The sequence below is a fragment of the Hipposideros armiger genome, unplaced genomic scaffold (assembly GCF_001890085.2).
Source record: "Hipposideros armiger isolate ML-2016 unplaced genomic scaffold, ASM189008v1 scaffold_538, whole genome shotgun sequence".
Lineage (NCBI taxonomy): Eukaryota > Metazoa > Chordata > Mammalia > Chiroptera > Hipposideridae > Hipposideros > Hipposideros armiger.
This window is the reverse complement of record NW_017731888.1, coordinates 1,204,433-1,229,000: the sequence shown is the minus strand read 5'-3', so window position 1 is coordinate 1,229,000 and position 24,568 is coordinate 1,204,433. Positions and strand designations below refer to the sequence as shown.

The following is a 24,568-nucleotide window of genomic DNA, read 5'->3' as shown; positions in this document are numbered from 1 at the left end:
CCCCACACGCTGATGGGAGCGCTGGGTACCCAGAGTGGCCAGCGTCCGTCTCAGTGGTGCTGTAGCCAGGACCCCTGGGCAGCTCCCTGAGACCCTCTGCATTCGAGCAGCGCCCTGGCCCCTGCCCTGCGCTTCTCTTAGGGGTGAGAATAGGGCTGTGCAAGTCCTCCTTTTCTTCTCGTTTTTCTCTGAGTAATAGAAGAAAAACGTGTTTGCATAATCTGGTGTGTTTCCCTCATGTTGGCGCAAGAAGCCCAGGTGGGAGGGTTTTGGGGTTTAGACGACGGGCCTGGCCGGGCGGCTGAGTCTCGAGGGTCAGGACTCAGAAGCCCAACGTGGCTGCACACACCTCAGTGACATCCCAGCCCAGTTTTCGTTAGCACTGCAGCCGATGTCTTCGTCTCAGGCGGCTGAATCCTTGGTCTGACTTGGTTCGTAATGCAGGGGGCAGAACAGCAGTGGCAAACATTAAAACAGTGCTGGGATGGGAGGGCAGTCAGGCGAGGGGACACTCAGTAATCGCGTGTAGCTGGCGTGAAAGACGGAGGCGTAGCCCTGACGCTTCAGCCGTGTGTTTCGCTGTGTGGGGCGGGCTCTCGCCTGTCTCTGGCCGGTGTGCGCAGTGCCGTCTTTCTGTGGTCACTGTGGTGCGGGGCGCTTTTCACGTAGATACATTAGAAGTCACGGAAGGGCCATTTCCCAACATGATCATCATATTGATCACGTCATTTTGGACTTCTACAGCCAGCCTGGCTGTGCGAGTATGTGGGTTAGCATTTTCTCTTTCTGGAAATCAACAAAGACAGCAAGGAGAATTGGAAGGGGGTGAAAAATTCCATTTTCAGAGAAACAGTAGGCGGACGTACTTTAGGGTCCTAGAGTGTGTTGAAGGCTCGCCGGAAGCAGCTAAGAAAGAGTGGGAACTGCACAGGAGGAGGAAGGCCTGTGTGTGGGTTGCACATACACCAGGGCCACGCCCCAGTGACACCGGCAGACACACGCTGTCCGTGGAGAGGCCGCACGGACAGCAGACGTCATGATGTGAGGCTCCTAGCTTAGAGCAGCGAGCAGGGGAGTTACAGACCTGGGTCTGAGCGGAGGTGGGCTGGGGTCCCTGAGACCACACTGCTGGGCTGACTCGTGAGAACCCACTTTCCCGGCCCAGAGGGGAGCACAGCGAGGAGGGGCTGACCACGCTTGGGGAACCCCCTGAGGCCCCCTGAGGGTGGTGCTCTGGGAACCTGCCTCACTCAGAGATGAGTGTCAACAGCACAGGCACCTGACGGATCGGGCCTCGGACCGTCAGCAGCCCTCCCGATGGCCGCGGGACAGTAGAACCCTCTCCAGTGAGGCGAGGAGGGTGGGGACAGACGCCGGTCGGGACCCACGAACGGGCCAGGGAGGCAGGAAACTAGACAGATCAATGTAAGCGGGGGAGACAGACGGATGGATGAAGGACAGAGGCCGCGAAGGACAGTCTTGGATGTGACAGGGCCGGAAGGGGCCGGGAGAGGGGGCGCCTCGGACACCACGGTGAGGGACTGAGGCGGCAGAACCGAGGAGACAGGAAAGAGGAACAGTAATTGTGAGCTGAAAAGGCTTAGAAAATTACAGCTGTAGAGGACAGCCAGAGGGGAACCAGGCACATCTGTAATGTCATCTTTAAAGAAGAGCGCAGAGCAGTGGGATTGGACAAATGCTTAAAGATAAGACGCAGGAAACTTCCCTCAGGGAGACACAGGCACTTTGAGAGTGGGCCAGACACGCTGACCCAGCAGTGTCACATCCTCGGAAGGTCGCTGAGCCTGAGGCGGGTCACAGCCGCGCTGTCTCTGGCGAGGGAGATACAGGGCAGCCGCACGCCCCGCCTCGGCCAGCAGCCCTCACGCGGTTGCTCGTAGATCACTGTGGTTTGTGTTTCCGTATTAAATAGCTTTATGCTTAGCTTTCTCCCTCTTTCTTTTAAGCTATTGCAGCTAATTGCAAAATCCCAGTTAACTTCATTGAGTGGTGTGGCACAAAAGAATTACTTCAACATTTTGGATAAAATCGTTCAAAAGGGTAAGAGGATGACCGATATTTTTAATCATTAAATCTTAATGAAATTTACTGTAAGGAGATGGGATCTCTTAGTGTTCCCCAGTATGTATGCTGTCAAAACAGTGATGTCTGCTGTCTTCTTGTTCCGTTTCTATTGTTCACACTTTTAACAGTTGCTTTTGCGTACAAAGGACTGTATTACAATAAGAAAGAAAAGTAAACGATGGGATCTTATCTGTTTAGGGCTAACCAGTCTCATTTCAGGAAGCAGCAAGGTTAGGACCTAACTGCTTCACATCAAGTGAACCTATAGTTTTCTTTGTAGTTTAATGTCTGTATTGATTAATTAGTGGCCAATAGTAATGGAACTTTAACTTTCACATCCTAAGCTTATGCACATATATGAATTTATGAATATAAGCCATTTTCAAATATCAATTCTCTTTGTAAGTATAAAAGAAAACAGAGACAGACAATTTTGAAGTCAAAATTGTAGATGCAACTGAAAATACACTTCCAGGAAATATTTTAAAGTTTTTTTTGTATTCTCATATTTGTGATATCTCAGTAATGATGCCAGCTTGGAGTTGCAGTGAAATTAGATCATTGTTTTTACTGTGGCAAAGTATACATAATATAAAATTGGTTCTTTTACTCATTTCTAAGTGTTCGGTTCCTTAGCATTGAGCACATTCACACTGTTGTACAACCATCCCCACCATCATCTCTGGAACTTTCTCATTGTCCCAAACTGACATCCTGTCCCCATTAAACACTCACTCGCCTCCCCTTCCCAGCCCTGCCCCCCACCGGCTGCCTCCTATCCCCCTGAGTCTGACTCCTCTCGGGACCTCATGTAAGGAGCCTCACAGAATTTGTCGTCCTGTGGCTGACGTGTTTCACTCGGCAGAGTGTCCTCCAGGTCCGTCCATATGGCAGCAGGTGTCAGGACTCCTTCCCGTGGGACCGAGTGTATGCACCGTGTCCTGGTCCTCTGTAGACGGACACGGGGAGCGAAACCGGCCCTTTTCCACGGCGGCGGTAGCCGCGGTCCATCGTTGTGCTCTGTCCGTCCCAGTTCTCCACGACCAGCAGAACCCGCGCCTCATCAAAGGCCTCCTGCAGGACCTGGGCTCCACGCTGTGCGTGCTCCTCCGCGGGGTCGGCAAATCCGTGCTGGTCGGCAACATCGACGTGTGGGTTTGCCGCCTGGAGACCGTCCTCGCCTGGCAGAAGCAGCTCCAGAACCTTCAGATGCCGCAGGTATGCACCTCTGAGCCTAACAGTGGTGACAGCTTGTAGATCACAGGGTGTGTAGGAGACTGTGAGAGCTTTCAAAAAGATGCTTTTTTCTCGATCCTTTCGTAGGTGCTAATTAGGTGGTTTTAAAATGGATTCAGACCAAAGACCCTTGAATGACTTATAGTTGCTATTGCAGAGGAAAGATTCCGTGGGTGATGAGGTGGTAAATTAATTGACCTTTTAAGGAAGTTAGGTGTTTGGGGCTGAAACGATGTCCCATAAATTACGGCTCACTTGTGTTGCCAGTGGCTTCTCCGGGGCGTCTCTCTCCCCTCGCGTGGGCCTTTCTGCCGTCGTGTGCTGTGTGCCGTGTGCACCCGTGCCCGCAGTGAACATGGGGAGAAGGTGCAGTTGTGGTACTTTTGTTTGTCTGGTGACTAGCTTCAACAAGAAAAGTGTCACCCCACTGACTAAGCCCGTGTTTTAGGCTGTGTGCTGTCTCTCTTGTCCTGTGTAAGAGAAAGAATAAACAGTACAGTCATCTTAGTGCCCACGGTATAAACTCTTCTGTAGACTGCCTTCTGATGGGGCTACAAGTCCCTTCATCACCTTTGTCACCTGAGGCTACACGAGAGGGAAGTTGTTTTCAGGTGACCTGGGAATACCTCAGCGTGTGGCCACTTACTGCCATCTGAACGGGATTCAGAAAGCGAAAATGAGTCCCTGGTGATGGGGTCTGGAGTCAGTTCAGGTCACTAGAACAAAGCAGCCCCGTGGTGTCTTCGTCGTGGACGGGACGCCACAGTGGCCCTGAGCTCTCTGGTCCGGGTCCTTCCCACAGGGGAGGCATGTGTGAGACACACGCAACGTGTGGTGGCTGGGCCGTGTGTGCCCCAGGTGCCATCTGTCCCTCCTGTGGCTGGTCCGTGTGCTGGCGCTACCTCAGCGAGTGAGCTCTGGGGGAGTGTGGTCTGTGGTGGCCGCAGTGGGCTCCGTGGTTAGCTTCCCCACGGAAGGGAGTGCTTGGCTGCGAGCTGCAGGCGGGCCTGCACGTGATGCAGAAAGAATGGACTAACGTCGGCCTCAGACCAGTGGGGACAGCAGAGAACCTCCAGTGCGGGGCCAGCACGTCACAGCGGGGAGAGGAGGAGAAAGCAGGGGTGTCTGGCGTTCACCTCTCTGGGTCCATCGGCTGCCTCTGGGTCTCCGTTCTGCCCACACTGCCTTGGGAGGGAGCAGGGGAACAGTGGGCCGTGCGTCACCCTGCTGGCCTAGCAGGGCGCTGGGAGCCATGCTGAGGAGATGATGGGGGGCTGCAGCCTTTGGCCGGGACACACCCCAACCCTGCTGCTCGGAGCTGGCTCTTCCGTAGCATCACCGCGCTGCCTTGGCTGGAGGTGACTGTCCCCAGCCTGTCATGCTGGCCGAGCAGGTTTCAGTATGAAAGTTGGTTAAGGTGTGGTACACTTGAGCCGAGACAGCCCAGTGACAACCAGAAGTACTGTCTTGTCACATGGAGACCGTGGAGCAGCCCCGGGACCTGCGTGGCTGGTGGGTGCTGGGCGTCCTGGGCCAGCTGCAGGACTCGGGGGCCCACCTCCTGGGAAGGTGACCTGAAGCCAGTGGAGCGCGTGTGGTGCCCAGCAGCACACGACACAGCTCCGTCAGATGCCCGAGGCTCCGTGCTGCCTGCCTGTCCTTCATAGTCAGTGTCGAGGTGACCCCAGAGGTGGAGCCGGAGCCCTTCCTGCAGCCAGTCCCAGCCCCGCGGGGTCGAGCTCCTCCTGGCAGCCTCAGCAGTGAGCCGACAACCCCCCACAGAAGGTGCCGGTCTCAAAGCTCCCGCTGTCCTGGGAGCCCGCGTGTCCCAGTTGAGGAAGAGCTTTCAGAACACCAGGAACCCGCAGTCGTTTCGTCCGTGCACGGCTCTCCATGCGACGGGACTCACACAGGGCGCCCCCGTCACGCAAGCTTCTGGGAAAGAGCGCTGCCACTACTCAGTAAGGCCCCAGCCCTGTGTCGTTTCCGGGGAAACGGGGGGACGTCTTGTGGCAGTGGACAGAAACCATGGCTGTCATTATCAAGCTACTAGTTTGTTTTTAAAAAATTTCTTCTGGAAAAAATGGCAGTTTGTAAAAAATTGGTTGGCTTATTAGAAATAAAATTGAGATGTACCATGTGCCATGAGACTGCTGGGCTTGAACTACGTGTCAACTTCAGGTCAATGTTTCACTCACCTTCCTTGGTGTGCGGGATGTCCAGGCCGTGTCCCCTGGGACTGTCCAGCATGTCACCTGTGAGTCGTCAGTGTCCTCGTCAGCATCCACAGGGAAAAGTGCCCTGGACAACCTGCATTCCAGTCGGACGTGCGTGGGGTGCTATTCACAGGGACCCGGGGTGAAAGACCCAGGGTCACAGGGATAGTTGTGTGTGCACATTTGCGGGGCCCTCGGCAGTCTTGGTGCTGAGCTGACGAGCTTCGCTTTTATGGCTCAGTCTTATAGAAGAGGCTGGTGTTTCGTCCTCGCAACGTCTGGTGCTTCTGTGAGCAGTGGGGCCGGGTGTGCGGTGTGCTCGTCTGCAGGTCCTGAGCGTCCCCGGCCTCCCCGGGGCCAGAGGCCCGGCACCCAGCTTGTGGCGAAGCCTCAACCGAGACGGCCACTTGTGCCAGGAACGTGTGCACTCTGTCTATGCGACACCACCACTGATGTCCCTTTGCTTGTCAAACTAGTGAACTTGCTGCTTATGCCGCGTGGGGAGGTGTGGTGCTGTCACGTCTGTGTCTCCCTCGCCTTCTCGGTGGGTGACCCCGTGGCTACCTCACTCAGGGCACACGGGTCAGGACACGAGGCTGTTGTGCCCTGGGAGGTGTGCCACGCAGGCCCGGCGTGCAGCAGGTGTCCACCCAGTATGGCCTCGGCGTGCCACAGCAGGGCCCTAAAGAGGGTGGCAGTTGCTGGTGGGGTGCACCCAGCACTCAGAAACCGGCTCCCTGGGGACAGGCCTGGGGTAGCATTTGTCGGTGTCCCATGAGACTGACTTCAAGCCAAGGAGAAGTCAGCTGGCCACAGAGCTCCTGAAAGCTGCAGAGTTGCTCCCGTGAGTCGGTACAGGCCGGTGCCAGCATGCCACTGCACAGCCAGGGGACACAGAGAGAGCTGTGTGGTCAGAGGCATGGGAACCTGCATTTGGTGCTGTCACAGCTGTGCCAGGTGCCCAGATGCTCAGATGCCCGGGAGGAGCCCAGCGCCAGACCACGGAGGACACTGTCGCCTGGCACCGTGCGGGACCCCGGGCTGTTCCCAGTGCGAGGGATGCAGGGAGGGGACAGCCCGTGGGGGACGCAGAAACCTCGCTGGGCCCCAGCTACACCCTGAGGAAGGGGCAGGTGCTTAGGAGAAGATCTGGATGGGGCTCAGTGGACACGGGGGACAGAAAACCTGAGGCTGACTCAGCGCCCGGCCGAGTGCTGGGAGCCACCACGGTTTCTCCCTGTGACGAGCAGTGGAAAGAGGAAGGCTTCTGTTAGCGGGAGGGTGCCAGCTGAGACTGTCACAAGTCCAGGAGGGAGGGGCCGCTGTTCCTGTCACAGAGACTTCGCCCTGCTGACCAGCAGTGTGGCTCAGGACATACTGTCGACAAGACTTTGTGCCACCTCCACGCAAGACACAGTTTAGATCGAGTTTAGATGAGGACTTCGTGTGTAGTCACCACTGGGCTGTGTGCCTGGGCCTTTCCCGACAAGCAGGTGGCGAGCTGTCCCCTCAGAAGCCACAGCTCTCTCCAGAGCCCCCAGCGTCTTCCACCCTCAGCCTGGGACGTCGGTAGCAGAGTATTCGTGACGTCCCGTCTGAGACAGAATGAAACCGCCATTCAGAAGACTTCATTCTTCTAACGGTGCTGGGGCTGCTGGCTGGGGGTGAAGTCACACCTACACCTTCCTGCACCTCTGCCACACGCAGACGGAAGGGCGCTGGCCAGTCCTGCATCTGGCGTGCTCGCTTGGTGCCGAGTACTTGTCCCCGCCCATGCGTCTCAGAACCCATGGGCGGCTGGGCGTCACCAGGGAGCGAAGTCCACGTGAGGACCTGATGGTGCCCAAGGGTGCGTGCCACCACACGTGTGGGGCATGACAGTGAAGGGGCCCGTGACGGACCTACAGGCAGGCCCAGGACTGCCGGCCGGTGCTGAGGCCCCGCGACGCCCGGCGGCTGACACACTCCGAGGAGGAAATGGAACCTCGTGTCGCCCGCAGGTGTCCAGGAAGACCCTGCGACGACTCCATGGCAGGACAGCGGTGGGAGCGGCGAGGACATGGAGCAGGGAGACGCCGTGTGCCGCTCCACACCTGTCCCTGCAGGCCTTGCTCTGGGGCCAAGCCGTCTAAACTGCCCACTGAGTCTGGGGCCGCCAGTGTCCTAGAAGGAAGCCCGCTGTTCCCAGGGCCGAGGACGCTGACCAGCTGGGGACAGTCTCACCAGGGTGGGAGCACGCAGGACTGGCTGGGTGCCAGCAGCCCAGCGGGCGGCGGGGGGGCAGAGCTGGGTGGGGCCACAGGCTTGTCACATGCACCCCGCCCTCCTGCCGAAATGTGACCCTATCTGCCAGCAAGAGGTTCCTGGGGAGGACACTGGTGACCAGTGAGCGCAGATCCCTCCTGTCACCTGCAGGCCACAGGCCGTTTGGTCTGGCCTTCAGTGTCACAGGACGGTCTTCTGCGGCCAGCCTTTCTGAGGCGTGAGTGCAGTGATGCCCTCAGGCTTCCGTGAGGGAGGCGTGGCTCATACATGGGAAGTGAGAGGTTTAAAGCTGGCAGGGACCTCAGGGACACATCAGTCCACCCCTGACTGCAGCGGCCCCATGCCGAGGCCGCAGTGCAGCTACCTTAGAGCCTGCCGTCGTCCAGGCGTCTGAGTGTCGCCAGCTAGTGAATAAGGCTCGCCCGTGGACAGGGTCGTGGAGGCGCTGTTGGCACAAACAGCCTCCGTCCTGCTCTGGCTTTGCTTCCCGGCCGGTCACTGTGGTCAGACCCGCCTCTCGCTGCTCAGAGGAGGACGAGGGACTGTGGACACAGGCGCTTACACTGTGCATGTGTGGGGCGTGGCAGTGGTTCAGGTGTGTCTGTGCTGCTGTGTGTGAAGCACCTGTTGTCGCTTGGCTGCTAGGCCCGGTGATGGAAGGCGGCTGTCGTGTCTCCCAGCAGGTGGGCCACGGCCTCACGCTCAGTGACCTTCCCTTACACACGCTGAACAGCATCTTGTACAGACTGTCGGACGGCTCGGACATCGTCACACTCGGCCAGGTGACCCCCGCGCTCCGCATGCTTAGTGAAGACCGCCGGCTGTGGAAGGCACTGTGCCAGTACCACTTTGCAGAGAAGCAGGTGAGTCATCGGCTTCACGCCGGAACCCCACGGGGTCCCCGCTGCCCGCAAGTCTGCCCCCACCGGGCCGCTTTGGGCACGTCGGCTTTCCGGGTGAGCCGCTACCGAATCAGAAATCCTGGGCATTCATCAGAAGCACACATGGCTTCTCTCCCACAGCTGGTAAAGCCCACATTTCATGTTCTAGAACTCCGATTCTGAACAGCCCAGAGCAGACACGCTTGGTTCTTGTCGTCTGTCAGGCAGCGCAGCCGGGGTCGCCTCCCCGCAGCTCGCTGACTCGCAGAGTGGCGTGTGTCCATTAGTCGGGCCGCCCTTTGTGTCTTGGTTTCTGTGTTCGGGGGAAGCAGGCGACTGGAGCCCCTATTCCCCCGGCTCCAGCACAGAGCACCACGCGGCCCGGTCGCCTGTCATCTGTGGGGCCCTGTGGACACGCTCGCGCACGGCCCGGGTGCTGTGCTCCTGCCCAGAGGGGAGGCGGGCGTGTGTGTGTCCTGAGAGCTGGCTCTAGCCGCGATGGTGACCGACGCCGTGGAGTGCTGGAGTCTGAGCGCACTGCAGACACCGTCCACTTGGGAGCTGGGATGGAGGGGACGTCCTCGAGGAGGTTACGGCTTCGTGGGCGAACAGCTTGTAGGCAGATGTGCAGGCGGGGTGGAGGTGACGTGGCCTGGAGGGCAGGTGAGCAGTGCCCAGCGGTCTCTACAGGCCCAGGGGTGGCCAGGTGCTCCCAGAGAAATGGGAGGGTGAGGCAAGGCGAGATGGAGATGGGCTGGCCTGAGGGAGGGACGTCCGAGCGTCCGACACCCCTCGTCTGAAGAGAAGGCCTGGAAGGAGGCATGGCCAGCGGCCTCAAGGGAACCAGAGGCCGAGTCACCTGCGGAGGATGCAGGATCCCCAAGGGCTCAAGACGAGGTGCCGAGGCTCCCAGAGTCAGACTGAGTTGGGCAGTGGTGATGGGAGACCCCAGGAAACTGCGAGGGGGACCTATTGCGGGGGAAACAAAGAATCCAGTATTATGCTGAGTAGGGAGGAAAGCAGATGGAGATCTAAATCACCGGATATGGGCGGCTGCATGTTTGGGGGGACAGCTTATAGCCCAGGGACAGAGGGGATGGGGTACATCTGGGGTAATGGAGGCAAGAGGGGTCCGTGTGGGGGCCCTTCCATTGGGTGCTCAGGAGTAGTCAGGACGCGCCTGGCCGGCTGCCATCCCCTGCGAGTTTGCGGTCCCAGCTGTTGACCAGGGTGGGTCAGCGAGCCGACGGGCACTTCACGCGTGTGCTGACCATTTGTGAGGTCCTTGCATTTCCTTAAAGGAGCCACTTTATAGAGACTCTGTCTCCCGCATCGGTATTTAACGTCATGGTTACAGTTAGCACCTCCCGGTGCGTCTCGACTGCAGACATTTTCTTGACCAAACATAAAAGCAGCGCCCAAAATAAATGTTCTGTCTTCAGGGCTCAGGAAGTAACAGTGAGATACCGAAGAAAGACCAGCATGTTGGAATGGCTTTACAGGCGAAGGACATCTGACGCGGGGCCGGAAGGAAGGGACGGCCCGAGCGTCTGGCAGGGACGTCGGGTTTGGGGTCACGATTGTTCCAGAGCAAATAATGGGGAGACGCTCGGTCTGGCCGTTGGCGCAGCGCGCGGACAGCACTGTCGCCAGGCCTGTGCTGCTTGTATTTTCCAAGCTGTCCTCTTTGCAAATCCTGTTAGAAACAAGAGTTCTTTCATTGACTCCATCGTGGTTTCAAAACAAAGCCCTCAAAGCCACAACTGGAGTGTGCATGTGTCACCCAAGTGATTATTTTCAGTTATAAGAAGAAAAATGATTCTCAGATATACAGACAAGGTCTGTCTGCGCTGGTCATGAAGACTAGTTTACACCTCACTTCATGGCGCTTCACAGATGAGGGCGAGACCCTCCACCGACTCACTTTGCTGCCAAGACCTGGAAGCCACCCCCGTGTCTGCGAGGTCGGCCTGTGCGGGGTCCAGAGGAGCACACGGCCCCTCCGCTCCCCCGGGAGCCCTGATAACCCTCAGGGCGCGCGTGGAGCTCGGCTCAGACACAGACACGGAGCTGGTGGAGCCGTGCACGCGTGTTGTCTCCCACCTTCACTAAGATCCCACTCCCATCGTGTCCGTCACCTCAGATGCAGCCCCTCTCCCCCCGTAGCCCTCATGCCGGCCCGAGGCGGTCCCGTCGTCTTCTGCTGCGGGTCGCCCTGCTCTGGACATTTTCCGAAAGCACAGTCACGGCCTCTGGTGCCCGTAGCACGATGTCCTCTGCCTCATGTGAGCGCCGGCCAGCCCGGGACCCTCCCCACGGCACTCTGGCGGCCACTCTGGACAGACCCCGTGTTTGCCCCTCGGCAGCTGGGGGACGTGTGTCGTTCCCCCCCGGTGGCTCTTAACGCATCCCCCTGCTCTCCGTCACATTTGCGTGGACGTGCCCTTCCAGTTCCCTGGGGAGTGGACACTGGGGCCAGATGGCAGCGGCAGGTTCAGATTTCTGAGGAGCAGCCCGGCCACTGTCCACAGTGGCCCCCTGCTGCACCCCAGCAGTGGACAAGGGTCCTGACCTCTGCACCTCCTCGTCTGTACTTGTGTTATCTGGGTTTGACCAGCGTCCTAGTGGGTGTGAGGTGGTGGCTCGTCCCACTTCCCTGGTGACTGACACTTAAGCATCTTTGGCCATCTGTGCCCTTGGGAGTAATGTCTTCAAGTTCTGTGTCTGTTTTTTAACCGGGTTGTCTTTTTATTACTGTTGTTGGTGTTCCTTGTGAATTCTCGATACGAGTCCCTTATCACCTGCACCGGGCGTGTCACTGACCCTTTCCCAGTTGCAGCGGGCACCACGTGTGCTGTTAGCTTCAGGCGTGTAGGCAGTGGTTAGACTTACATCTGCTTAACAGTGTGCTGTGGACATCCTTCCAGGTCGGAATCCTTAAATCTAGTAACAGCTGGGTGGCATTCCAGGGTCCAGACACACCGTGGTTTGTTAGATTTAATCAGTTTCAGGTCATTGAGTGTTCACTGCACTGCACTGCCCTTTAAAAGTGCTCTGCTCTGAGAATCGTTTGGTTCTGAATAGTTCTTTTATGTCTAGTTTTGCAGACATTTGATCCTTTCAGAAAGCGGCCACATCGAGTGGAAACGGACGTACTTCGCCCTGCAGAAGTGCTACCCGCCCCGGGAGCAGTACGGGGACACGCTGCACTTCTGCCGGCACTGCAGCATCCTCTTCTGGAAGGTAAGGGTTTTAGATACATGCTTGGAATCTGAGGATTCAAACTGGGGGAAACAAATATTCGTCTCTGTTGTAAATGCACGGGTTAAAAAAGCGGAAAGCTCCATGTGTAAGAAAGGAGACGAGGTGCCTGATCCCACACAGGGGGACAGGTTCCTAAAAGCTGCGGACAGCTGGGGTTTGAAGGGTACACATGGAGGACCAAGCGTTGGGCCCCCTCTCCTCCCCGGGATGACTCTGTTCCCCTGTTGTGACAGCAGCGTGTAGGGGTCCCGTCCCCGAGGGCAGCTGTGGGGGCGGGCGGCTTTTCCTGGCAGCGGCGGCTCTGCCTCCCCTGCCAGCCCTCGACCTGAGCTCAGGGACAGCCCCCACTCACTGTGCCTCAGGTGGCTCCTCAGAGCTCCTCATACATGTCACAGGCTTTAAAATAAATGTGCATTTTCTCAGTTATTTGGTCAAAACTTAAGCAGACCCTCATGGCTTACCCACAAGTCTGCCCTTCAGTGAGAAACCATCTGCGGCTGCTTCAGCGACAGTCGGAAGCCCTTTGTCCCGAGACGCCACTACTGTGTGTCCCACTGTCCATGCTGTCGCTGATAAAACAGGCTCTCCACAGTCAGAGGCAGACTCCTGCCTCCTCGTTCCCTGGGGACACGTGGCGACACTGTGGTCGGCTGGCCACGAGCCTGACCGGGCACCTCCTGGACTCGCCGAGACCCTCACCTCTCGGGCTGCGGGCGGTGAGGCTGGTGCCCGGTGACCCCTACTCACTCGTTTATAGTCACGCGCCGCTCAGGGACGGGGCGCGTTCTGAGATACGCACCCCCAGGCCGTGTGCGAACATCACCCAGGCCTCACTCCCCTGGCTGGCACAGCTGCCCCCGGCTGCAGGCCTATCCGGGCTGGCCCAGCACAGGGAAGGGATGCAGCCGAGACACAGGAGACGCGAGATGGAGGAGGCTGCTTCCTGCGGTGCTCGGTGCTGCTGAACAGAGACTTGGTGTGGCCGGAGCAGTGCACCGCAGTGACGACAGGAAGGCAGCGCCCGGAAGCCGCAGACCAGAGCGACCGTGACAACCGGGGCCGTGCGCTGCGCTCCGCACGAGGGACCAGCCGTCCCATGCTCAGTAGGTGACAGGAGGCCTTCAGCTCGGTGGTGACCGATGGGACACTGTGGCTCGGGAGGCCTGTTGTGGTCCGAAACGTGTGGCGAGTGACAGTTTCTTTTGTTCTGTGTTTGTCTGTGATTGGTTGGATGGATCACAGCGGACGCTCGGTTGTTAGACGGCTTACGTTAAACTCTTCCCAGTTCAAATTATGTTTCTATGTGGCTTCTTTTTAAACATCGCCTGTGGCTGTGCCGTGAGCAGAGGCTCCTCCATCTCGCGTCTCCTGTGTCACTGCGCCTCACAGCTTGTCCATGTGTCCACGGCAGCAGTGTCGTGAACACTGGTGCTTCCATGCGTGCACAGCACGAGCTGCCGTTATTTGCAATTTTCTCTGTCGTTTAGTCTGCTTTCTTTCCTGAAGTTACAAAGTATGTCACATGTTTGGCAGTCATGAGGTCGTTCTTGAGAGCGGGGAACATCATGTCCACACTGACTGTCCGTGCCACAGGCACTCACAGCACATGTTTGATAGCGAATGGACCAGGCATCGATCGACTGGGAGCTCCAGACGCCCAGGAGAGAGCCCTTAGTCCCCAGTCACAGCCCCGCACACACAGGCAGACGATGGTGGGCAGATACCAGGTGACTCAGAGTGCAGGGCTGGGGTGCCTCCCACCGGTGAGGCCGGTCTCTCCTCGTGTCTCAGAATCAACAGCCGTGGCTGGAAACACATGAGGCTGTGTCTTCAGCAACACAGTGACAGATGACATACCCTGGATTTCTGCCTTGCATTGATGCTTCTCCCAAGTTTTCTCTTTTCCTCCTGAACAGGCTGCTTTATTCTAAAGATCTATTAGAGGCTGTGACATTTTTGTGGGGAAAATGCTATTCATGGGATAGAAGTCTTTCAATCTTACACGTGATGGTCAGACACTCTCCTAAGAAGAACCCCGAAGAATGTCAGGACCCCCATCTCTTCCGCGATGGACAGAGAAGCTCTCTCTTTAGTCAGTGCCGCTGGGCACCCTCCGAGCACACTGGTCAGGACCCTGCACTTGGAAGTTCTGATTCTTAAAACAGAGAGGGAACTTGCAGCTTTCCTAAAGGATTTGCCTGCACATTCTCTTACTGGGTGAACCTTCCTGGCGTACGTAACCACGTTGTAAAACGTCAGCACAAGTCTTGCCTACGAGATGCCTGCCTGTCTGGCTGGATGTACATGATCTTGCTCGCAGTGCTGTGGGGGCCACACTTCCCTGCAGTGACAGGCCTGGAGCGCGGGCCTCGGCGCACGTCATATTGCAGCCTTTCCTGTCGGCACCCTTCCAGAAGACATAGTTGCACCAACGTTTTAATTTCTGAATCTGTACATGAAAGTGTAAGAAAAGGTCAGCCTCTGCAGTTTCTGGCAGCTCCTGCTTCCGGTCAGCTCCCGAGGAAGCCCGGCCCCTCCTTGGCTGCCCGTGTCCTCGGCCATGTGCGTGGCTGAGTTCAGGCCAAGCCGACGGGCGCCCTGCCCCACAGAGCTGCGTTTTGGGCCGGAACCTGCCAGTGTTGGGACGGTTACACAGCACCTTGCACGGGGTTGGTGCGCTTTTACCGTTTTCTTTGGCATCCCCCAATATTTTGTGTTGACTGAGAAACTAAAGTAACATCAAACCCGTTAGGAAATGGGGAGGTTGGGAGGGGGCCGGTCACTGATGGTCAGTTTGTATCGAGCATGTCATCACTGGCTGTCTGTTCTGGCTTCAGCTCACTGGAGCGAGGGCCAAGTTAATCTATGTAACCAAAGGCTGCCCAGTGGGGTCAGGCTCTGGTGGCCCTCAAAGGGTCCGTGGAGGTGACCACTGCCCCAGGGTCACGAGGCACTCTGGAGAGACGCAGCCACCAGCAGTCACGTGGGGCTGTTTTGTTGCTTATTTGCCAACTGAACGCCTGTGCGTCTCCACTTGACACAAGTCCAGCTGAGACTGGACGTGAGCGAGTACAGCGAAAGGCCAGGACCAGCCGCCAAGACTCTGTCCCTTTCTGTGGCTGTGTCCCTGCCGGAAACGTGTCAGGGGCAGGGCTGCAGTGGGGCCTGCATGACGGAGCAGCTCCAGATGACAGAGTGCGCCGCGGGCTCTGGAGCAGGTCAGGGCAGAGCTCGCCGGGAGGCTCGTGGGCTGCTGCTCCGTCACCTTCCCAAGTGGGCAGCAGGACGGTGCCGGTCTTGGTGGACAAAACTGTGACTTGGCAGAAAGGAGGGTCGCGTAGAAGGGGCACACGGGGAGCGTGGGGACGCATGTTACTCAGCAGTCAGCGGTCTGGGACTTTCCAAAACCCCGCTACACGTGTGTTCAGTATGATCTCCGTGGAAGCAGCAGCGGTGCCTGCCATGCACCTGCCCAGTGGCCACCCAGAAGGCTGTTGAGCACTGCAGACTCGCCAGCTGCCACTCTGAGACTTGAGGAAGTGGAAATTCCTGGCAGTGTTACGGCCGGCTTCGCGGTCCCTGGCTCTCGGGGCATCTGAGGGTGTCTTGCAATTTCGCTTTAATAATACCTGTGTTGCCCACTTTTTACTTCCCTGATGGTTTTGGTGGTTTTCGCGAGTGGTGTGCATCAGACCTAAAGGCTGCACAGTCTGGCTCCTCTAATCTTCTTCCTTTCCCTCCCTTGCTGCCTTCCTTCCTGATCTGTCTTCACCTCCCAGGACTGCCGCCTCGCTTTGTTATTCAAGGTACCTCCTGCCTCACCACACGTGCCCCGCTGAGAACTAGGGACTAAACCAGGTGCTGTGCGGCCCTGCAGCCAGCAACGCCGTTGCCTAGGAGACCAGCCACACTTCGCTGGCCCAGACATACGGCTCGGCCCAGATGCGACCAGCAGCCAAACTGCAACTCCTGCTCATTTCAGTCACCACCAGAGGGTTTTCATGACAGTTTACAGACAGCACCTGAGCGACAGAGATCAGCCTTAAGGGGACGCCCTAGACGTGTCCATGAGAACCTCCCTTCAGGTATAAGGCGCCACACAGCACCTAGGGAGGCCGCGTCACCGGTCATGGCCCCTGAGAGAACGCGCTGACCTCATGTGGCCTCTGACTCCCACCGGCCTGTATTCTTTTTTTTTTAGCTGAGCCATCCTGCCACCTGTTGGCAGCTCAGCGGCAGCTCAGCTCAGGCCGGGCATCGAACCGCTGTTGCTCAGAGCTCACACTCTTGAGCGAGCTCTTAACCAACTCGGCCAGCCCTGGCCTGTATTCTTTAGGTGCCTCCTTCTGTTAAGTTTGTCCGTCTTTTAACACAAAACTTATTAGTCTTTGGTCATTTTTCCTGTTCGGTACCATCCTGGGTCTTCAGCTGCGTGCTGTGGGAGCTCCAGGCACTGGTCCCGGGACAGGTGATGGGGACCACGGAGGGGATTAAGAGCAGGGCCAGGACCAGGGAGGGGAGACCCCGGGGGGCCCCCTTCCTCTGACGCTTCCCGGACTGGCGCTGGGCCACTTGTCCATCTGTCCGAGCAGAAATCCCAACAGGACATTTCTCTACTGAAAAACTGCTGTGGCTGCCTGTTTCCTAATTCTCATCAGTTATCTTCCACGCCCCTTTGAGATGGGGTCCGGGGGCCATTTACCAAACAGCTGGTGGCCATCTGTGTGACCCTGCCCCTCCTCCCACAGGACTCGGGACACCCGTGCACGGCCGCCGACCCCGACAGCTGCTTCCTGCCCGTGTCCCCACAGCACTTCATCGACCTTTTCAAGTTTTAGAGGTGCCTCGCCCACCGCGTCGCTGTCCAAAGGTCCCATGTGTGCGTGCAGGAGCTGGTCGCAAGTGTCCTTTGTGACATGCATCGACTGGGACAGTGAGCAGAGGCTGCCCCGCCCGCCCGCCCGTGGGAAGCGCGACGGAGAGGCTGCTCCTGGCACCTGTGGAGACGAGCGTTTCGCTGTGTGTTCTCATCTTTGAAAAGGGTCAAGGGACCCAAATGAAATCATTTCAACTTCCTTCTTTACAAAATTCATTTCTTCTAAGCATATTAAAATTTGCAGCTTTGTATATTTATAAATACGGTTCAATAAAGATTCTGGATTTTCAGCAGCACATTCTGTGCTGAACTGACACTGATGGGCAATAATATGCTTAACTGTCAAATCAGTTTCCTGATTTTGTAGTAATTGGGGGTGGGATAGAAAAAATCAATCTTTGTAAATACATTGTGCAGAATATTTATTTTTCTTAAGGTGTATTTTAAGTGCATTGGTTGGGCCCAAATGACTCCTCTGTGAATGCGAAATGAACTTAGGGAAATATTTGTTGTCCCTTGTGTTTAGCGATTGGGCTGTGAATTATGCAGCATGTCAGTGACCAGCAAAGGCGTGAGTGTGTGGCTGTGCTCCTGGGCGCTGATGGACGGACGCCGACCGCAGCCCTGGGAGGGGACCGCCCACTGCTGAGCATGGCCAAGTAGGGTGGCCCAGCGCGGCCTGATCCTGCTGTGCTGAAATCACTTTTATAGACAAGTAATAAATCCCATTACTGATTCAACCTTTGCATCTTAGTGAGAAAAAGTAGTGTTAGTGATTTTGATGTCATTTATTTAAACCTTTCAAAGATTGCTTTATTTTTTAAGTAATGGATGTCCATTTTAAAGAATTTTGACAGTAAAGGTGTATAAAACAAAACAAAATCACCCATAATTCTGCCGTCCGAAGTAACTGCTTTCTAGCAAGCATGCGAAGAGTTGCCCCTCAGCAGCTAGAGGGGGACATGTCTTGCCCTTGTTTTCACCTTTGAATTAAGGTCAGGGACCCTGAGCAAGACCACTTCTGCTTCCCTTCTTTAATCTCTTTCTTCTAAGCATATTAAAATGTGCAGTTACGCATATTTGTGAGGAAAGACTGGATTTCCAGCAGCACCTTCTGTGCTGAACTGACCTCAGTGACCAAGAATGTGCTTCTCTGTTGTCCAGCGAGGTCCCTCCGCACACAGAGGAGGACCCAGGGCCTCTGCGTGTGTCCCGGAGAGCAGCTTGTCATAAAGCGTGAGCGTCTTGTGTGGCGCTTTCATTTCATAACCAGCATTTTTGTCAAAAGAATTTGTGAAAGTGGTTTTCATTGGCTACATAGTATCACAGAGATGGGACAGTCCTCATCAGATTCTCAGGTTGTCTCCAGTTTTTGCGGTTAACAAAGTAACTCTGTGATAAGCATCATTGTAATAAACGTTTGTGCATCTGATTATCTCCTTAAGATAAAAGAGGGAATGAGTCAAACATTTTAAAGGAAATTTCCAGATTGCTCATGAAAATAGAAGTTGTTATATTCTTTCTAAGAGATGAAATATGTTGGATATTACCATTTTTCTGCTGGTGCTATTTTAATACGTGAGGAATGGGATATGAGGTTTAACATGTCTTCTGTATATTTACTGGCTATTTGTGGGTTTTTTAGTGTGCTGGGTGGGTCACCCCCCCTTCCTTCTTAGTCCCTTTTCAAATAACATCCATTCACATTTTACACAACTGATGCTCAGAAGCACCACTGGGACAAGTGGGAAGGAGTTCAGGAATGGGGGCTAGAGGGGCAGGCACTGTCCCCCCACTCCCCCAGCTTGGGGGGCGCAGCTGTAGGGTCGCCACTCCCCGAGGCTCAGCCCCACTCGGAGTCATGCTGTTTCCAGATGCAAATACCTGTCAACCAGTATTTGTTCCTTGGAGAACATAACATAAATACCAATGAGTAAAGAAGAACATTTTTATTAGTTTTTAGTTTGTTCTGGTCTGTAATCTAACACAAGCGTGACCTCCAGAGGTGGATGTGAGAAAAACACCGCTCATAGCTTTGCTGTGTTTCTAGGCAAAACTGAAAACTGCTTCGGCTCTACACGCCTCGAGGGCCCTGAACAAATTGTGATCTGTGTTCATCAATTTCAGAGCTGTGAAAATATCAAATAAGGGGGTTAATCAAACAAGAACCAAGGGAGGAAGGACCCGGGGCAGCACTGCCCACTGGTCACCTGGCCCCAAAGGACAGTGATTATTTTTGCTTGCTTTTAATCTTGTGGGGGTGAAATGGGGACTTGACATAAAAATCTCAGTTCTTAGCTTTTCTTGAAGTGTCCAGTTCTAGGTTCACTAGGCCTTGGGTAGGAGCCGCTCGCTCCAGACAGGTGTCCGGTCCCGGCCGGAGTGAGTTTGCATCTGGCTTCACCCCCAGCAGCAGCCTGCGTGTGTTCTGCTCCCCCTCTTCCCACCCCCCGCCACATGACCCCTGTCATTCCCGTCCCCTGCCTTTTTCCTGTCAAACGTTCCTGACGGGCTAACGGGGTTTTGGAGGAAGCGGACACAGGAGCACGGGCTGAATCGGACCATCAGGATGGCTGCCGCCCTGGAAGAGAGCTGGCCTCAGGTACCACTTCCCTTTCTAGAGGCCACCCTTCTAGCAGAGAGTAAAGGCCTGCTAGACACAGTGCTGGCCCAGCAGACCAGGAGGCGGAGGGGACAGAGGGTCACCTGAGAGGCTGGCCCTGGAGCGCCTGGACCTCTGGGTCCCTCCCCAGCCTGAGTCGGGGGGCGGGCTCATGCCTCCATGCTGGGCATCTCCGCAGGGTGAGGACAGGGCTCGAGAGGGCACAGCGGCCAGTGGGTCCCGCACGCAGAGACGTCCCAGAGGACGAGGTAAAGGCTGAGGCTGTGCGCTCTGGCTCCCTCCCTGCTCTGTCCCCAGACACAGGCAGCCCCAGCAGACGCGTGCTGACGTTCGGGGGCCTCCCAAGGAGGAGACGGTATGTCAGAATCCACAGCCGGGACAGTTAACCTTCAAGTTGATGGTATGTTGCTGGGAGCTATTGGGCGGGGGTGGGCGGGGGATGGCTGAGGGCAATTCTGTTCCACCTGCAGCTTCTGTGGGCACAGTGAGTGTCACCTAACAAGTGGCTGGAGGTCGGAGACACTGTGAGGGGCCACCAAGGGCCCCAGCTCCCAAATCACATCAGCAAACCACCAGAGGACAGGACGGTGATGTCACTCCGACGCAGGTGTCAGGTCTGAGTGCTCCGAGGCCCACGGAGACCAGACGGACACGGCGAGAGCTGACGCTCAGCCCCTGTGCCTCGCCCGCTCCCACAGAGCTCCCTGTTTTTGGGTTTTGTTTTTGGTAAATTACCTTATGTGTGTTGCCTGATTTACTTTTGGGGTTTTGGTCTTTTTTTTGTATTACTTTTTTAAGAGAGTATTAATCTCTTGAAGTTGCCATTTTTTCCCGTAAGTAACAAGACGGATAGAGTAAGGGAAGGAATGCAGCTGCCCTCTATCAGGCGACACACGCCCAGGCCGACTGCACTGTGTGACGAGACCGGGCTCAGCTTGTCACAGGCGTCGTGTCTGCTGGCCTTTCGCCTGAGGTGGGGGACACCTCAGCTGTGCTGTTTTGGAGATAAAAATTTCACTTTTGATAGTTTGAGAAATTTGCACAGATGAATGCAAGTAGCTTTTTACTATTTACATAGAAAATTCTAATGTCATTAAAATTTTTAAGGGCGGCCGGGTGGCTCAGTTGGTTAGACTGCGTGCTCTTAACAACAAGGTTGCCGGTTCAAATACCACAAGGGATGGTGGGCTGCGGCCCCTGCAACTAGATCGAAGGACGACTTGACTTGAAGCGGATGGATCCTGGAAAAAACAGTTACCTAATAAACATTTTTAAAAAGCCATATTAAAAAAATAAAAAATAAAAAATAAAATGTTAATAAGTAGAAAAAAATTTCTTTCATTATGGTGAAATACACACAAAATTTACCATCTTAACCATTTTTAAGCATGCAGGCCAGTGGCATTAAGAGCATTCACATCCTTGTGCCACCATCACCACCGTCCTGTCCCGAGCTTTTCCACCTGGCAAAGCTGCACCTCTGTCCCCGTGAAACGCTCCCTTCCCCGACCCTCCCCCCCCATGTACTTCCTGTCTCAGTGAGTGTGACTCCTAGGGGCCTCCTGCGAGTGGAACCCGCAGCGTCTGTTCTTCTGTGACTGGCTTGTGTCACTCAGCATGACGCCCTCGAGGTCCATCCACGTGGTAGCAGGCATCGGGAGTCCTCCCCTGGTAAGGCTGAGGGATGCCCCTCGTGTGTGCTGTTGTGCTTATCTCCTCCGCGCATGCACACTCGGGCTGCTTCCACCTGTTGGCTTCTGTGAACAGTGCTGGTGTGAACATGAGTGTGCAAATCTCCCTGCAGGATCCTGCTTCCTGTTCTTTTGGGCACAAACCCACAAGTGGAATTTCGTTCAGATAAACACCCAGGAGCAGGCCTGCTGGGTCGCACGGTAGTTCCAGCTTTAATTGTCTGAGGAACCTGCCCACCGTTCTCCAAGTGTCTGCACCGTTCCCACCAACGCTGCTCGAGGGTCCAGTTTCTCCACATCCTCAGCACTGCTTGTTTTCCGGTTTTGTTTTTGTGGAGCGGCTGTCCTCCTGGGAGTGAAGCGGTGTTCGCCAAGGCTTTGATGGGCGCTCCCCTGCTGACGGGTGATGCTGCACACAGGCACATTCGACGCTGACTGGCCTTGGTGTGTATCATTTGGGGAAACGTCTCTTCAAGTCTTTTGCCCATTTAAAAAAAAATTTTATTGGGGAACAGCGTGTTTTTCCAGGACCCATCAGCTCCAAGCCAAGTAGCTGTTTCAATCTAGTTGTGGAGCGTGCAGCTCAGTGGCCCACGTGGGGATCAAAACGGCAACCTTGGTGTTATGAGCCTGCGCTCTATAGCCGCCTGAGCTCACCGGCAGTCCCCCTTTTGCCCATTTTTAAATGGACTTGTGTGTTTTTTTGTTGAGTTGTACTTTATATGTTCCAGATGCTAACTCCTTCTCAGATACAGATTTGAAAATACTTTCTCCCCTTGTGGAGGTTGCCTTTCCACTCTGTTAATTGTGTCCTATGATACGCAGGGGTTTTTAATTTTGATGTAGTCCAGTGTGTCTCGTTTTTCCTCTGTTGGCTGGTTTTCATGTTGTATCCAAGAAATCATTGCCAAATCCAATGTCATAGTTTCCTGTTTTCTTCTAAGAGTTTTACCCTTTTAGGTCTTTGATCCGTTATGAGTTAATTTTTGCGTATGGCATAAGGAAGCGCCCAACTTCATTCTTCTGCGTGTGGGTGTCGTTTTCCCAGCGTCGTTTGTTGAAAAGACTGTCCTTTCCCCATTGAATGGTCTTGGCGCCGTTGTTGGGAATCACTGGACCACATACTCAAAGGTTTCCTTCTGGGCTCTGGTCTGTGTGACCGTTGTCATGCCGGGACCACCCTGCTTTCCCTGCTGTCGCCGTGTAGTCAGTTTTGACACCAGGAAGTGGGATGCCTCCATTTGGGGTCTCGACATTCCATATGCAATTTAGGACAGATTTTTCTATTTCTGCCAAAAAAGCAAAGATGCCACTGTGGTTTGGTAGGGACTGTATCGAATCCATTGATGGCTCTGAGTGGTGGTGATGATAATATAAAGTCGCCCATTCCAGGAACACAGATGTCTTTCCACTTATTTGTGTCTTTAATTTCTTTAAACAACGTTTTGTGGTTTCCAGTATAAACTCTTCAGCTTCCTTGGTTAAGTTTATTCATAAGTATTTTCTTTTTCTGTTGTGAATGGAATTTTCTCAATTTCCTTTTCATATTTCTTTTTGCTAGTGTGTAGAAACACAACTGATGTGCCACTTTTTGGTGTGTGTGGTTTTTTTTTTGTAGAATCTTTGTGGTTTTTCTTCATATAAAAGAGTGTTCTCTGCAAACAGGTAATTTTAAGTCTTCCCTTCCAATTTGGATGCCTTGTATTTCTTTTTCTTTCCTGATTGCTCTGGCTGGGACTGCCAGCACCACATGGAATAGAAGTGGTGAGAGTGGGCGCCCTAGTCTCATCCTCACTGTAGAGGAAAAGGGCTCAGGCTTTCATCGTTGAGTGGAAAGCTGGCTGTGGGCTTTTCACACGGCCTTTATCACGTTGAGGCAGTTTCTTTCTATTCCTTGTTGGGTGTTTTCATCATGAAGGGGTGTTGAGTTTTGTCAAATGCTTTTCATGCATCAATTGAAATGTCTTCCCCCTTCATCCTGTTAATGTGTATTAATTGATGGGCTTGTCAAACAGTGGATACTACCCCTTATTGAAAGTGGGGTGCTGAAGTCTGCTATCACAGCAGGGTTGTCTGTGTTTACTTCACATATCTAGCATCGCTGACCTTTGGTTCATATATGTGTATAATTATAACTACTTGGTGAATTCTCGCCTGGAGATGATGCCACTCCAGGGTGTCTGGGATCACTTTACCATAATGCACTCGGTTGGGCATAGGGGTGCTTTTAGATGAAAGGAGATTGGCCAGGAGTTGATACTGGAAGCTGGAAGGGTGGGTAGCCAGGAGTTAGCTTATCCTGCGGTTCGGCGGCTGGGGAGTCACTTGGGCCTTGCAAGCAAAGACAGTCCTACACCAGTGAGAGGCCGTCTGCAGGCTTCATGGACACAGAAATTGGAGTTTCATGTACTTTTAAGTTTTTTTGTTTTTTTTTTGTTTTTTTTTTAGCTGAGCCATCCCGCCACCTGTTGGCAGCTCACGGCTGCTCAGCTCGGGCTGACTCGAACCGCTGTTGCTCAGAGCTCAAACTCTTGAGCGAGCTCTTAACCAACTGAGCCATCATGTACTTTTAATGCATCATGATACATTATTCTTCTCAACTTGTTCACCATTTAAAAGTGAAAAAGCATTCTTAACTGGTGGGCCCTGCAAATACAGGGAGCGGTGGGCTGTATGATTTATACCCTCGTCTCTTGTGTATGTTTGACATTTCCCATTTAAAAAGTTAGGGGACATTACCGTTTTATACTTGTTACCCTGCTTTTTGATTACAAAAAGTAAAGTATGTTCATTGTAAAAAAGTTTTCTTAAGCCAATAAAAAAACATTTTAAATGCTACCCATAATTCTACTTTGAGGTAATTATACATATTTTAACATATCTTTCCAGTCTTTTATCTCATACTACTTTTTGAAGACGCATAAGATCCCAAATATAAAGTGAGAGACACAGTTACACATTAGGGTACAGGGCCCTCCCCGGCCCTCCTGGAGTTTGGTGACTGCGGAGGGGACCACCGCCTGGCTCTCAGGGCACCTGCTGTCTTATGTGCTTCCGCGTGTTGCACTTTGAAGATTTCTTACAGAACAAAAGTCCTTGGCACCTCTGAGGTCCCTGTGCCAATTCTAAGCCTCCAGAGAAAAAACCGTTTGGAAGCCCCAGTATCTAAAGAAAAAAATAACTTCTCAAAAAGAAAACTCAAAGCAAATGGTATTCCCAGTTACTTTCCTTGAAGATTTGTTCAGCTTTCTTGAAAATAGTTAAATTATTCAAATTTCACTTTTAAAGATCATACAAATATTTCCCTAAAACGACAACACTAATTTTGACTTAGTAAGAAAATCACATTTAAACAGCAGTGATTCCAAAGGGATTGATAATAATCACTTGTTTTGAAAGCTGAAATTCTACCCATCCTTTATCATTAAATG

General features: G+C 54.2%; 1 protein-coding gene across 12 annotated transcripts in view; it reads left to right on the top strand.

Moving 5' to 3' along the window:
• Positions 1 to 18,255, top strand: part of FBXO25 (F-box protein 25) — a 40,240-nt gene extending 21,985 nt beyond the window's left edge. For 2 of the 12 annotated variants that reach the window (XM_019668756.1, XM_019668767.1), the window contains 6 exons: positions 1,968 to 2,061; positions 3,119 to 3,303; positions 8,483 to 8,665; positions 11,783 to 11,926; positions 15,727 to 15,753; positions 16,696 to 18,255. In XM_019668756.1, the coding sequence (XP_019524301.1) occupies positions 1,968 to 2,061; positions 3,119 to 3,303; positions 8,483 to 8,665; positions 11,783 to 11,926; positions 15,727 to 15,753; positions 16,696 to 16,785 (723 nt within the window). In that variant the 3' untranslated portion in view covers positions 16,786 to 18,255. The other 10 variants (XM_019668758.1, XM_019668766.1, XR_002126893.1 and 7 more) reach the window with 9 other exon arrangements.
• The last annotated feature ends 6,313 nt before the right edge of the window (positions 18,256 to 24,568 follow it).